The sequence below is a fragment of the Dendrobates tinctorius genome, unplaced genomic scaffold, assembly GCF_039654945.1.
Source record: "Dendrobates tinctorius isolate UK_male_01 unplaced genomic scaffold, ASM3965494v1 ptg000006l, whole genome shotgun sequence".
NCBI lineage: Eukaryota > Metazoa > Chordata > Amphibia > Anura > Dendrobatidae > Dendrobates > Dendrobates tinctorius.
In genome coordinates this window covers 12865664-12880854 of record NW_027361674.1, presented here as the reverse complement: position 1 = coordinate 12880854, position 15191 = coordinate 12865664, and the positions used below count along the sequence as shown (strand labels likewise).

Below are 15191 nucleotides of genomic sequence, written 5' to 3'. Positions count from 1 at the left end.
GCCTCGTGTAATCCAGTAATGCCATGGGGCTGGTGGCTTCATCGCGTGGCATCAAAGAAAGTTCTTCTGCTTTATCTATCGTCCTACTGTAACAAGGGTGACTGGGGAAGTAGTCCACTGAGCTAATGGTCAGTGAACTCTCCCGGGCCCTTGCACATAGGTAAACGGAACCAACGTAGCTTTTCCCACAGGTTGAATTCTCCTCCTCTGGTCATAGCCGTTCAGGTAATTAAGGGTCCAGAATGCAGCTGTTCTCCAACAGGGAAAAGTAACTTTTATTGAATAATGATGAATGGACAAAAAAGACAATTTCAACACTGGCTTACTGCTCTCTCCCTGACACGTGCAGCGGCCGTACCCACAACATCCACAGTGGCCGAGATTCGCAGTAGTCCAATCGCTGGCATCTGGGCGCCTGAGACCCCTTTAGCGAAGGCCCTTCCCAAGTCCTGGGGGCCTGCCTTCAGTCTGTATAAATCCTTGGTCCAGGGCAGCAGTTTTCTCCCATTTGGGAGTCTGGCAGTGCCCCTTCTGTAACACACATCTGCCCTGGTCGACGCACCTGGACTTTCTGACCGAGAAGCAGCAGCTTTCTCTTTCTGAGGCTGCAAGTCCAGCCCCTAATATTAGCTAGTTCGGTCCCTGCCTCTAGTATGTGCATTACAACCACAGCCCCACAGTTATTCATGACAGACAAAGGAAGATAACATCAAGGCATAAAACATATGACCATACATAGATAATCTACATTAATACACATATTACCAAATACATCAGGTCAGACATAGAGTAGTGTTATAACTTATTTACATAAAAGGCTCAGGGGACAGACGGAAGGAGGAGAGGGCGCAACTGAGGGGACCTGCCACCCCCTTGCACTACATATCCCAAGCATTTGCTCCTAGGGGCCCCTATAAATAAGCTCATTGCCTGGGGTCCCGTCATGATCATTTGGTAATGCAAAGTGAACCACAAAATAACCACTCGGAGGAGCAATAAATCATAAGGCCTCATTTAGACGCCCGTGTTTCACAAACCTCTTCTATCCAAGCTGTTCACATGTTTTGGGTTTTTATGCTGTTTTTTGCCAATCGAGTGTCCTCAGAAGAATATGAGAATATGGAGACATGTCTGTTTGTGATTGAAGTCGCTTATCGAGGGCACCCGTTCAAAATCAAGGAAGCCTGAAAAAAAAAAACACAGCACATGGAGGCTGTACGTGTGTAATCACAGTGCTGTCCATTTTTTTTACTTTTTTAGTGGATAGGAAAAACTTAGCATTTTTTTTTTTTTTTTTTTTTGTCGTACAAGAAAAATGCATCCCATGCGGATTCTAAAAATGGATGAAAATAGGATCCAGAACAATAACTGTGCGTTTTTTATATGTAAGTAAAATCACTGACGTGTGAATGAGGCCTGCGGCTACAGCCTACCAGCCCTACCTTAGGATGCATTCAAGCAGCATTTTTTTTTTTTTTTAATTGCTGCACTTTCGCAAGTAATTCACTTTTGCTGCAATTGCAAGTTGACTACCATGTGCCACAATGCAGCGGCAAGCTGTGAACCCAGCCTGACATTACTTGTCGTCTTGCCATGGTGTTCTTGGACACGCGATCACTACCTGTAAAGGCCCTCAGTCCCAGAGATTGGCCGCTCCTAAAATTTGCTTGGGTCCGATTGGGCCTCAGAGTTATGGAATTGAGATGACTGTGATTTAAGCATGAACATGACCTCGATCTATGAAAATCTACAGTATATATTTCGGGTTCTTATGAGGTCGTACTTTAATTTATTAAACACGCGGACAAAATCCTTTGAAAATTATCGTCTGTCAGCAGAAAATGACTGTCCAAACCAAGCGCATGCGCCGAGCAGTTTAGTGCAATTTCCCACCCACTTGTTTTTCATCAGTCCCTCCGCTCCTCTGGTTCATGCACAGTCAGAGCTGTCAATCAAAGAAGAGAAGGCGGAGCTAGATGGAAAACGGGAAGGTGCACTTAACTGCTCGGCCACGCCAAGGGTGCACTAACCGCCTGTGCTTTGTTTGAACAGTTATTTTGTGCTGACGGATTTCTTTAAGTCTAGAGTCCCAAAGGAGCTCTTCAGACAAATGATTGTTACCTCTAAGAGGGTTGTGCAGGAAACACAGTGCTTTTTGTGTCATAGACCACCCGGGCAGGTTGTGCTCCTGTAACTTGGGATCCAGACCCTCCGGCCATATTATAATAGTGAATAGCAGCCATAATATATCGATGGTGAAACATCCCAGTCTCTTGGGTATCAACAATATACAGATAATGAGAACTGGTTCCACGTACTGTGTCATGGGGATATTGAATATTCTGAGAACCATTGGGTTTAGCTTCGGGGGTCTTGTGTATTATTACTGCGCTCTTATAACGGTTTATGGGATTACGTTGTAGGATTGCATGGAGGAAATAAATCTCTTCAGTGAAAATAAACTTCACTTGAAGCAAATCGGAGACCAGCTGATCAATGCCAGCAACCAAGCCCGCTCCAAGGAGATCGAGAACAAGCTGAACAAAGTCAACGACCGCTGGAAGCACCTCTTCGATGTGATCGGCTCTCGGTAAGCGGATGTGTGCCGCACTGAATGAACGAACACATTGTGAGCCTGTGTAGACATGGAGTCTTTTCCTGAGTTTTCAGTGCAGAAACTGAACATTTTTTGGAGAGTTTTCGCTCACTTTCTGCTCCAAAAACTCCTTGAAAAACTCAATGTGCACATGGGTTTTAATGTGTTACTTTTCTCTATGTTTGAAGAGCAGCTAAACATTATTTTTATTTATATTTTTTTATCTTTTTTTTTTCCTCCAGGGATTGGAAAGTTATGAGTTTTTGTAATATTCTTGATCACCTTATATTGCTTCCTTTTTCCCAATCCCCATGCTGCAGTGCTGTTTCTCATGGCTGGTTCATGCTCATGTAGGCTGTGTGCCCACAGAGTCTGTTTACTGAGTTTTCGGAGTAGAAACAGAAAGCAGCCCAGTAAGTGACACATCACTGGAATTAGGCTGTCTACCTCTGCATTATGCTGCTCTTAGATGGGGGAGCAAAAAAAAAACTGATAACAGATTCCCTTTAAGGCCTCATTCATAACTTTTCAGAAAAAAAAAAAAGGTTTTCCTATTGGCAGCTTTGCTGATATGCACGGAGTTCAGTCACTTGCCTGAAAATATACAGCAGAAGTATATTGTGCAGTATATGTCTTTCAATTGGTCCATATGGTGAATGGATGCCAGGACCCTGTTGGATGTAAACCTCATGATGGTATGTGCTCCACAGTGGGTGCAATGCACTATACACACTCGGGGTCACCCCATGAACATCGGAGGTATGTCTGCAGCATTTCTTGGTGGATGCCTCCAGCATATGCATATACGGTAAAGCCATAGGATGCTATCGGCCATGTTTGACCTATGCAAATTGAACATACGCAAACAGATTCTGCATATGCAGTGAGAGTGAGCCCCCCCATCACACCACAGCACAGATGGTTCTCCCATCCATAGGGCAAAATATAGATTTTTTTTTTTCCTCTTCTCCAGTTATTTCTATTGCTTTGGCTACTTTTCCCCTGGACGCTGGACATGTCCCACCATTATTATGGTAACTCAGCACCTGCCGCCACTTATGGAAATGAAGCTGAAGTTTGTATCAAGATATACAAACTTGTATCTGCTGCAGCTGCTCCAACTGCTGTAATTAGGAACTTCTCTGCTGTGTACAGATGTAGCAGTGCTGAGAGCGGCATTGTCACAGATGGAACCAGGGCATCAATGCTGGGCACAAATAATGCAGCGCTGAGGTGTCGCTTAATGCATAGTAGTTGTTTGAGGTTTTCACAAGTTATTTTCTGCACAGTATAAATTATGTGTAAGTGTAATTGCAGCCATTTATGTGTATTAAAAAAAAAAAAAATTATATATATATATATATATATATATATATATATATATATATATTATTTTTAATGTTTTCTTATTGTTTCTTTATTTTATTTTTAATTTAAAAAAAATGTTTTGTTCTTTTTTTATTTGTGCCACCACGTATTTCATCTGCTCATAGTTCTACATTATATTAATGGGTGAACACTATGTAGTAATGGCCGGTGAGGATTCAGTCGTTGGCGAGCATATTAGTCTGGATGTGGCTTAGACAGTGATGTGATTCAGTGGCATCAGGCTCGGCGTGGCCATATGGCAGCGATACAAGCAGCGCCCTCCTCGCGTCTGTAAGAGCTTGTGCCATTCAGAAAGGAATTGTCAGCTCTGATTACTGGCGGGAGCCTGATGGAGCACAAAAGGGACAGGGTGGGGGAGAAGCCATCCTGAATATCTGCTACTGCAAAGAATGGAGATCACTCATCAGTGAGGGGTTTAGGGCCATTTTCTACACATTTGTCGCTTGCTTGTATTGATATTATTTTCTTTTCTTTTTTTTTTATTTTCATTATTTGTTTTATTTTTTAGCCATTTTCTTTTTATAGTTTCTTGCTTTTGTTTGTATTTTTGTTTGCTTTTTTTCTATATAATGATTATTATTATTTTAACATAAATGTCAGTGATTGTATTAACCCCTTCACCCCCAAGGGTGGTTTGCACGTTCATGACCGGGCCAATTTTTACAATTCTGACCACTGTACCTTTTTTGAGGTCATAACTCTGGAACGCTTCCATTGATCCCGGTGATTCTGACATTGTTTTCTCGTGACATATTGTACTTCATGTTAGTGGTAAAATTTCATTCAAATAACTTGCGTTTATTTGTGAAAAAAATGGAAATTTGGCAAAAATTTTGAAAATTTCGCAATTTTCCAACTTTGAATTTTTATGCCCTTAAATCACAGAGATACGGCACACAAAAAACTTGATAACTAACATTTCCCACATGTTTACTTTACATCAGCACAATTTTGGAACCAACATTTTTTTTTGTTAGGAAGATATAAGGGTTAAAAGTTGACCAGCGATTTCTCATTTTTACAACACCATTTTATTTTTAGGACCACATCACATTTGAAGCCACTTTGAGGGGTCTATATGATAGAAAATACCCAAAAGTGACACCATTCTAAAAACTGCACCCCTTAAGGTGCTCAAAACCACATTCAAGAAGTTTATTAACCCATTAGGTGCGTCACAGGAATTTTTTTGAATATTTAAAAAGAAATGAACATCTAACTTTTTTTCACAAAAAAAATACTTCAGGTTCAATTTTTTTTATTTTACCAAGGGTAACAGGAGAAATTGGACAGCAAAAGTTATTGTGCAATTTGTCCTGAGTACGCTGATACCTGATTTGTGGGGGGGAACGACTGTTTCGGCGCATGGCAGAGCTCAGAATGGAAGGAGCGCCGTTTGACTTTTTCAATGCAAAATTGGCTGGAATTCAGATTGGACGCCATGTCACGTTTGGAGAGTCCCTGATGTACCTAAACAGTGGAAACCCCCTACAGGTGACCCCATTTTGGAAACTAGACCCCCCAAGGAACTTATCTAGATATGTGGTGAGAACTTTGAACCCACAAGGGCTTTACAGAAGTTTATAACGTACAGCGGTACAATTAAAAAATCATTTTTTTTCCACAAAAATGATCTTTTCACCCCAATTTTTATTTTCCCAAGGGTAACAGGACCCTAAAAGTTATTGTGCAATTTGTCCTGAGTACGCTGATACCCCACATGTGGGGGTAAACCACTATTTGGGAGCATGGCAGAGCTCGGAAGGGAAGCAGTGCCATTTGACGTTTTTGGCTGGAATTGAGATCGGACACCATGTCGCGTTTGGAAAACCCCTGATGTACCAAAACAGTGGAAACCCCCCACAAATGACACCATTTTGGAAACTAGACCCCCTAAGGAACTTATCTAGATGTGTGGTGAGCACTTTGACCCCCCCAGTGCTTCATAGAAGTTTATAATGCCCGGGCGTGAAAATAAATAATTCGTATTTTTTCCACAAACATGATCTTTTAGTCACCATTTTTTTTATTTTCCCAAGGGTACCAGGAGAAATTGGACCCCAAAAGTTGTTGTCCAATTTGTCCTGAGTATGCTGATACCCCATATGTGGGAGAAAACTACTGTATGGGCACACGTCGGGGCTCGGAAGGGAAGTAGTGACGTTTTGGAATGCAGACTTTGATGGAATGGTCTGCGGGTGTCATGTTGCCTTTGGAGAGCCCCTAATGTACCTAAACAGTGGAAACCCCCCACAAATGACCCCATTTTGAAAACTAGACCCACTAAGGAACTTATCTAGATGTGAGGTGAGCACTTTGAACCCCCAAGGGCTTCACTGAAGTTTATAATGCCAGGGCATGAAAATAAAAAAATCGTATTTTTTCCAGAAACATGATCAATTAGTCCCCAATTTTTTCATTTTCCCAAGGGTAACAGGAGAAATTGGACCCCCAAAAGTTGTTGTCCAATTTGGCCTGAGTACGCTGACACCCCATATGTGGGAGAAAACTACTGTATGGACACACGTCGGGGCTCGGAAGGGAAGCAGTGATGTTTTGGAATGCAGACTTTGATGGAATGGTCTGCGGGTGTCATGTGCGTTTGGAGAGCCCCTGATGTACCTAAACTATTGAAACTCCCCACAAGTGACCCCATTTTGGACACTAGACCCCCCCACGGAACTTATCTAGATGTGTGGTGAGCACTTTGAACCCCCAAGTGCTTCACAGAAGTTTATAACACTCGGACGTGAAAATAAAAAAATCACTTTTTTCCACAAAAATGATATTTTTGCCCCCAATTTTTTATTTTCCTAAGGGTAACAGGAGAAATTGGACCCCAAAAATTGTTTTGCAATTTGTCCTGAGTAGGCTGATACCCTACATGTGGGGGTAAAACACTGTTTGGGCGCATGGCAGAGCTTGGAAGGGAAGGAGCACCATTTGACTTTTTCAACTCAGAATTGGCTGGAATTGAGATCAGACGCCATGTTGCATTTGGAGAGCCCCTGATGTGCCCAAACAGTGGAAACCCCCAATTATAACTCCAACCCTAGCCCTAACCCTAAGGCTGTGTGCACACGCTGCGGATTTTGCTGCGGTTCCGCAGTGGTTTTGGCTGCTGCGGTGTACAGTACCATGATTCCCTATGGGAATCAAAAACCGCAGTGCAGACGGTGCGGAATTTTCCGCGCGGATTATCTGCGGTTTTCAATCCGCAGAAAGAATTGACATGTCAATTCTTTCTGCGGATTCTCCTGCGGTTTGCCATCTCCTCTATTGAGGAGATGAAAAACCGCAGGACAAAACCGCAGAGCAATCCGCAGGTAAAACCGCAGGTCTTTTGACCTGCGGTTTCACCTGCGGATTTTACAAAATCTGTGCGGATGAATCCGCACCTAATCCGCAGCGTGTGCACACAGCCTTACCCTAACAGGAAAATGGAGATAAATACTTTTTTTTTAGTTTTATTATTTTTCCCTAACTAAGGGGGTGATAACGGGGGGGGGTTTGATTTACTATTTATGGCGGTTTTTATGTTTGGCGGCTGTCACACGCTAAAAGACGCTTTTTATTGTAAAATAGTTTTTGCATCACCACATTTTGAGAGCTATAATTTTTCCGTATTTTGACCCACTGAGTCATGTGAGGTCTTATTTTTTGCGGGACGAGTTGACGTTTTTATTGGTACCATTTTCGGGCACGTGACATTTTTTGATCGCTTTTTATTCCGATTTTTGGGACGCAGAATGAACAAAAACCAGCGTTTCATGAATTTCTTTTGGGGGGGTGCGTTTACACCGTTCCGCGTGCGGTAAAATTGCTAAAGCGGTTTTATTCTTCGGGTCAGTACGGTTACAGCGATACCTCATTTAGGTCGTTTTTTTATGTTTTTTCGGTTTAATGCAATGAAAACTATTTTATATAAAAAATAATTATTTTTGCATCGCTTTATTCTGTGAGCTATAACTTTTTTATTTTTTCGCTGATGATGCTGTGTGGCGGCTCGTTTTTTGTGGGACAAGATGACGTTTTCAGCGGTACCATGGATATTTATATGCGTCTTTTTGATCGCGCGTTATTACACTTTTTGTTTGGCGGTATGATAATAAATCATTATTTTTTGCTTCGTTTTTTATTTTTTAAGGGGTTCGCTAAAAGGGTTAACTAATGGGACAGTTGTATAGGGCGGGTCATTACGGACGCGGCGATACCTAATATGTGTACTTTTATTGTTTTGTTTTTTTTTTATTTCCAAAAAATGGATTTATTGAGGGGAATTTTTTTTTTTTATTTTTTTTTTTTTATTTATTTTTACATTTTTTTTTTTATTTTTTTTTAACTTTATTACATAGTCCCAGGTGGGACATCACTGTCCTGTGACAGATCGCTGATCTGTCACATCACAGATCACTGTGACAGATCAGCAATCTGTCACAGGCATTGAAGAAGACTTCCTCTTGCCTGCGCTTTGCAGGCACTGAGGAAGCCAGCTTCCTCAGGTCCCCGAAGGCCCCCGTCGCCATCTTGGATCCGGGGGCCTGGAGGATAGGAGCCCCCCGCAGCAGCGCTGCACATTGCGCTGCCGTGGGGGGATCAGGGAAGCACGGAGGGAGCCCCCTCCCTGCCGATGCTTCCCTTTAACTCCCGGTACACCGCGATCATGTTTGATCGCGGTGTGCAAGGGGTTAACGTGTCGGGGGCGGTCCGTGACCGCCCCTGACACATAGTGCCGGGTGTCAGCTGTGATAATCAGCTGACACCCGGCCGCGATCAGCGGCGCTCACCACGTGGGCGCCGCTGATCGCGGTAGACGTACTATCCCGTCCACGGTCATACGGGCCCGGGTACCGTGGACGGGATAGTACGTCGGATGTCAGGAAGGGGTTAAAGTAGTAACTATAATATTTATACTAAAATCTGAAACAATATTGGGGAGATTAGATGTAACATTATATACACACACACAGTGGGAAGGGAAAGTATTCAGACCCCTTCACCCCCAAGGGTGGTTTGCACGTTCATGACCGGGCCAATTTTTACAATTCTGACCACTGTACCTTTATGAGGTCATAACTCTGGAACGATTCCATAGATCCTGGTGATTCTGACATTGTTTTCTCGTCACATATTGTGCTTCATGTTAGTGGTAAAATCTCATTCAAATAACTTGCGTTTATTTGTGAGAAAAACGGAAATTTGGCGAAAATTTTGAAAATTTCGCAATTTTCCAACTTTGAATTTTTATGCCCTTAAATCACAGAGATACAGCACACAAAAAACTTGATAACTAACATTTTCCACATGTTTACTTTACATCAGCACAATTTTGGAAGCAAAATTTTTTTTTGTTAGGAAGTTATAAGGGTTAAAAGTTGACCAGCGATTTCTAATTTTTACAACACCATTTTATTTTTAGGACCACATCACATTTGAGGTCACTTTGAGGGGTCTATATGATAGAAAATACCCAAAAGTGACACCATTCTAAAAACTGCACCCCTTAAGGTGCTCAAAACCACATTCAAGAAGTTTATTAACCCTTTAGGTGCGTCACAGGAATTTTTTTGAATATTTAAAAAAAAATGAACATCAACTTTTTTTCACAAAAAAAATACTTCAGGTTCAATTTTTTTTATTTTACCAAGGGTAACAGGAGAAATTGAACTGCAAAAGTTATTGTGCAATTTGTCCTGAGTACGCTGATACCTGATATGTGGGGGGGAACGACTGTTTCGGCGCATGGCAGAGCTCAGAATGGAAGGAGCGCCGTTTGACTTTTTCAATGCAAAATTGGCTGGAATTCAGATCGGACGCCATGTCACGTTTGGAGAGTCCCTGATGTACCTAAACAGTGGAAACCCCCTAGAAGTGACCCCATTTTGGAAACTAGACCCCCCAAGGAACTTATCTAGATATGTGGTGAGAACTTTGAACCCACAAGGGCTTTACAGAAGTTTATAACGTACAGCGGTACAACTAAAAAATCATATTTTTTTCCACAAAAAATGATCTTTTCATCCCAATTTTTATTTTCTCAAGGGTAACAGGACCATAAAAGTTATTGTGCAATTTGTCCTGAGTACGCTGATACCCCACATGTGGGGGTAAACCACTATTTGGGCGCATGGCAGAGCTCGGAAGGGAAGCAGCGCCATTTGACGTTTTTGGCTGGAATTGAGATCGGACATCATGTCGCGTTTGGAAAACCCCTGATGTACCAAAACAGTGGAAACCCCCCACAAATGACACCATTTTGGAAGCTAGACCCCCTAAGGAACTTATCTACATGTGTGGTGAGAACTTTGAACCCCCAAGGGCTTCACAGAAGATTATAACATACAGCCGTACAATTAAAAAATCATATTTTTTCCACAAAAATGATCTTTTCACCCTCAATTCTTATTTTTCCAAGGGTAACAGGACCCTAAAAGTTATTGTGCAATTTGTCCTGAGTACGCTGATACCCCACATGTGGGGGTAAACCACTATTTGGGCGCATGGCAGAGCTCAGAAGGGAAGCAGCGCCATTTGACGTTTTTGGCTGGAATTGAGATCGGACATCATATCGCGTTTGGAAAACCCCTGATGTACCAAAACAGTGGAAACCCCCCACAAATGACACCATTTTGTAAACTAGACCCCCCAAGGAACTTATCTAGATGTGAGGTGAGCACTTTGAACCCCCCAGTGCTTGACAGAAGTTTATAACGCCCGGGCGTGAAAATAAAAAATTTGTATTTTTTTCCACAAACATGATCTTTTACTCACCATTTTTTTTTCCCAAGGGTAACAGGAGAAATTGGACCCCAAAAGTTGTTGTCCAATTTGTCCTGAGTATGCTGATACCCCATATGTGGGAGAAAACTACTGTATGGGCACACGTCGGGGCTCGGAAGGGAAGTAGTGACGTTTTGGAATGCAGACTTTGATGGAATGGTCTGCGGGTGTCATGTTGCCTTTGGAGAGCCCCTAATGTACCTAAACTATTGAAACTCCCCACAAGTGACCCCATTTTGGACACTAGACCCCCCACGGAACTTTTCTAGATGTGTGGTGAGCACTTTGAACCCCCAAGTGCTTCACAGAGGTTTATAACGCTCGGGCGTGAAAATAAAAAAATCATTTTTTTCCACAAAAATGATATTTTTGCCCCCAATTTTTTATTTTCCTAAGGGTTACAGGAGAAATTGGACCCCAGAAATTGTTTTGCAATTTGACCTGAGTAGGCTGATACCCTACATGTGGGGGTAAAACACTGTTTGGGCACATGGCAGAGCTTGGAAGGGAAGGAGCACCATTTGACTTTTTCAACTCAGAATTGGGGCTGGAATTGAGATCAGACGCCATGTTGCATTTGGAGAGCCCCTGATGTGCCCAAACAGTGGAAACCCCCAATTCTAACTCCAACCCGAACCCCAACACACCCCTAACCCTAATCTCAGCCCTAACCCTAGTCCTAACCCTAGCCCTAATGGAAAAATGGAAATAAATACATTTTTTTTTATTTTATTATTTTTCCCTAACTAAGGGGGTGATAACGGGGGGTTTGATTTACTATTTATGGCGGTTTTTATGTTTGGCGGCTTTCACACGCTAAAAGACGCTTTTTATTGTAAAAATAGTTTTTGCATCACCACATATTGAGAGCTCTAATTTTTCCGTATTTTGACCCACCGAGTCATGTGAGGTCTTATTTTTTGCGGGACGAGTTGACGTTTTTATTGGTACCATTTTCGGGCACGTGACATTTTTTGATCGCTTTTTATTCCGATTTTTGTGACGCAGAATGAACAAAAACCAGCGTTTCATTAATTTCTTTTGGGGGGGTGCGTTTACACTGTTCCGCGTGCGATAAAATTGATAAAGCGGTTTTATTCTTCGGGTCAGTACGCTTACAGAGATACCTTATTTAGGTCGTTTTTTTATGTTTTTGTCGGTTTTATGCAATGAAAACTATTTTATATAAAAAATAATAATTTTTGCATCGCTTTATTCTGCGAGCTATAACTTTTTTATTTTTTTGCGGATGATGCTGTGTGGCAGCTCGTTTTTTGCGGGACAAGATGACGTTTTCAGCGGTACCATGGATATTTATATGCGTCTTTTTGATCGCGCGTTATTACACTTTTTGTTTGGCGGTATGATAATAAATCATTATTTTTTGCTTCGTTTTTTATTTTGTAAGGGGTTCACTAAAGGGGTTAACTAATGGGACAGTTTTATAGGGCGGGTCGTTACAGACGCGGTGATACCTAATATGTGTACTTTTATTGTTTTGTTTTTTTATTTCTAAAAAATGGATTTATTTTGGGGAATATTTTTTTTTTTTTCTAATTTATTTGGCGATTTTTTTTTTTTTTAATTTATTTAATAGTCCCAGGTGGGACATCACTGTCCTGTGACAGATCGCTGATCTGTCACATCACAGATCACTGTGACAGATCAGCAATCTGTCACAGGCACTGCAGAAGGCTTCCTCATGCCTGCGCTTTGCAGGCACTGAGGAAGCCAGCTTCCTGCAGGCCCCGAAGGCCCCCGTCGCCATCTTGGATTCGGGGGCCTGCAGGAAAGGAGACCCCGGCAGCAGCGCTGCACATTGCTCTGCCGTGGGGGCTCAGGGAAGCAAGGAGGGAGCCCCCTCCCTGCCGATGCTTCCCTTTAACCCCCGGTACACCGCGATCATGTTTGATCGCGGTGTGCAAGGGGTTAACGTGTCGGGGCGGTCCGTAACCGCCCCTGACACATTGTGCCGGGTGTCAGCTGTGATAATCAGCTGACACCCGGCCTCGTTCAGCACGTGGGCGCCGCTGATCGCGGTAGACGTACTATCCCGTCCATGGGCATAGGGGCCCGGGTCCCATGGACGGGATAGTACGTCTCATGTCAGGAAGGGGTTAAATGTTTCACTCTGTTTCATTGCAGCCATTTGGTAAATTCTAAAAAGTTCATTTTTTTCTCATTAATGTACCCCATCTTGACTGAAAAAAAGCAGAAATGTAGAAATTTTTACAAATTTATTAAAAAAGCAAAACTGAAATATCACATGGTCATAAGTATGCTGACGCTTTGCTCAGTATTGAGTAGATGCACCCTTTTGATCTAGTACAGCCATGAGTCTTCTTGGGAATGATGCAACAAGTTTCTCACACCTGGATTTGGGGATCCTCTGCAATTCTTCTTTGCAGATCCTCTCCAGTTCCATCAGGTTAGATGGTGAACGTTGGTGGACAGCCATTTTCAGGTCTCTCCAGAGATGCTCAATTGGGTTTAGGTCAGGGCTCTGGCTGGGCCAATCAAGAATGGTCACAGAGTTGTTCTGAAGCTACTGCTTTGTTATTTTAGCTGTGTGCTTAGGGTGATTGTCTTGTTGGAAGGTGAACCTTCAGCCAAGTCTGAGGTCCAGAGCACTCTGGAAGAGCTTTTCAACCAGGATATCTCTGTACTTGGCCGCATTCATGTTTCCTTCAATTGCAACCAGTCATCCTGTCCCTGCAGCTGGAAAACACCCCCATAGCATGATGCTGCCACCACCATGTTTCACTGTTGGCATTGTATTGGGCAGGTGACGAGCAGTGCCTGGTTTTCTCCACACATACTGCTTAGAATTATCACCAAAAAGTTCTATCTTTGTCTGATCAGACCAGAGAATCTCATTTCTCATTGTCTGGGAGTCCTTCATGTGTTTTTAGCAAACTTTGTGCGGGCTTTCATATGTCTTGCACTGAGGAGAGGCTTCCTTCGGACACCTCTGCCATAAAGGCTCGAGTGGTGGAGGGCTGCAGTTCTCCCATCTCCCTACTGCATCTGTGGAGCTCAGCCACAGTGATCTTGGTGTTCTTCTTTACCTCTCTCACCAAGGCTCTTCTGACACAATTGCTCAGTTTGGCTGGACGGCCAGGTCTAGGAAGAGAATACTTGTGGTGGTCCCAAACTTCTTCCATTTAAGGATTATGGAGGCCACTGTGCTCTTAGGAACATTGAGTACTGCAGAAATTCTTTTGTAACCTTCGCCAGATGTGTGCCTTGTCACAATTTTGTCTCTGAGCTTCTTGGCCCGTTCCTTTGATCTCATGGTTCTCATTTGGTCGATATGCACTGTGAGCTGTGAGGTCTTAAGCCCCCCGTTACACATAACGATGTCCCAGCGATCCCACCAACGATCCGACATGATGGGATCGCTGGGACATCGTTAGACAACCCCAGCGATCAGGATCAGCGACGCTGGTTTCAGCGTGTACGCCGGTTTCCATGGTACCCGATGTTTACATTAGAAACCAGCATCACTGGTCTCACGCTGCCACACGCAGCGATGCGTGCTGGCCAGCGGGAGACCAGCGATCGAAAAACGGCCCAGGCCGATGCTGCACGATCAGCGACAACCGGCGAGGGGGGGCGGTCGCTGATCCCCGTCACACACAGCGATCTCGCTGGCGCGTGACAAAATCGGCGATCTCGCTAGCGACATCGCTGTGTGTGAAGGGGCCTTTATGTAGACAGGTGTGTGCCTTCACAAATCAAGTCCTATCAGTTTAATTAAACACGGCTGGACTCCAATGAAGTAGTAGAACCATCTCAAGGAGGATCACAAGCAAATGGACAGCATGTGACTCAAATATGAGTGTCTGAGCACTTATGACGATATATATCATTTAGAAACAACAATACTAATGTTTCACTCAGGAAGAGTTCTGAAATCAATATTTTGTGGAATAACCATGATTTTTAATCACAGCTTGGCATGGGTCTTGGCATGCTTTCCACTAGTCTTTCACACTGCTTTTGGGTGACCTTATGCCACTTCTGGTACAAAAATGTAAGCAGTTCTTCTTTGTTTGATGGTTTGTGACTATCCTTCTTCCTCTTGATTACATTCCAGAGATTTCAATGGGGTTCAGGTCTGGATATTGGGCTGGCTATGACAGGGATTTGATGTGGTGGACCTTCATCCACACATTGATTGACCTACAGTTGTGGCCAAAAGTATTGACACCCCTGCAATTCTGTCAGATAATACTCAGTTTCTTCCTGAAAATGATTGCAAACACAAATTCTTTGGTATTGTTATCTTCATTTAATTTGTCTTAAATGAAAAAACACAAAAAGAATTGTCCAAAGCCAAATTGGATATAATTCTACACCAAACATAAAAAGAGGGTGGACAAAAGTATTGGCACTGTTCGAAAAATCATGTGATGCTTCTCTA

General features: G+C 42.9%; 1 protein-coding gene across 5 annotated transcripts in view; it reads left to right on the top strand.

Moving 5' to 3' along the window:
- SYNE2 (spectrin repeat containing nuclear envelope protein 2) overlaps positions 1-15191 on the top strand; it is a 553640-nt gene that overhangs the window by 497249 nt on the left and 41200 nt on the right. For all 5 annotated transcript variants that reach the window (XM_073570820.1, XM_073570828.1, XM_073570812.1 and 2 more), the window contains one exon: positions 2424-2590. In XM_073570820.1, coding sequence (XP_073426921.1) covers positions 2424-2590 — 167 coding nt within the window. The remainder of the gene's footprint in view (positions 1-2423; positions 2591-15191) is intronic.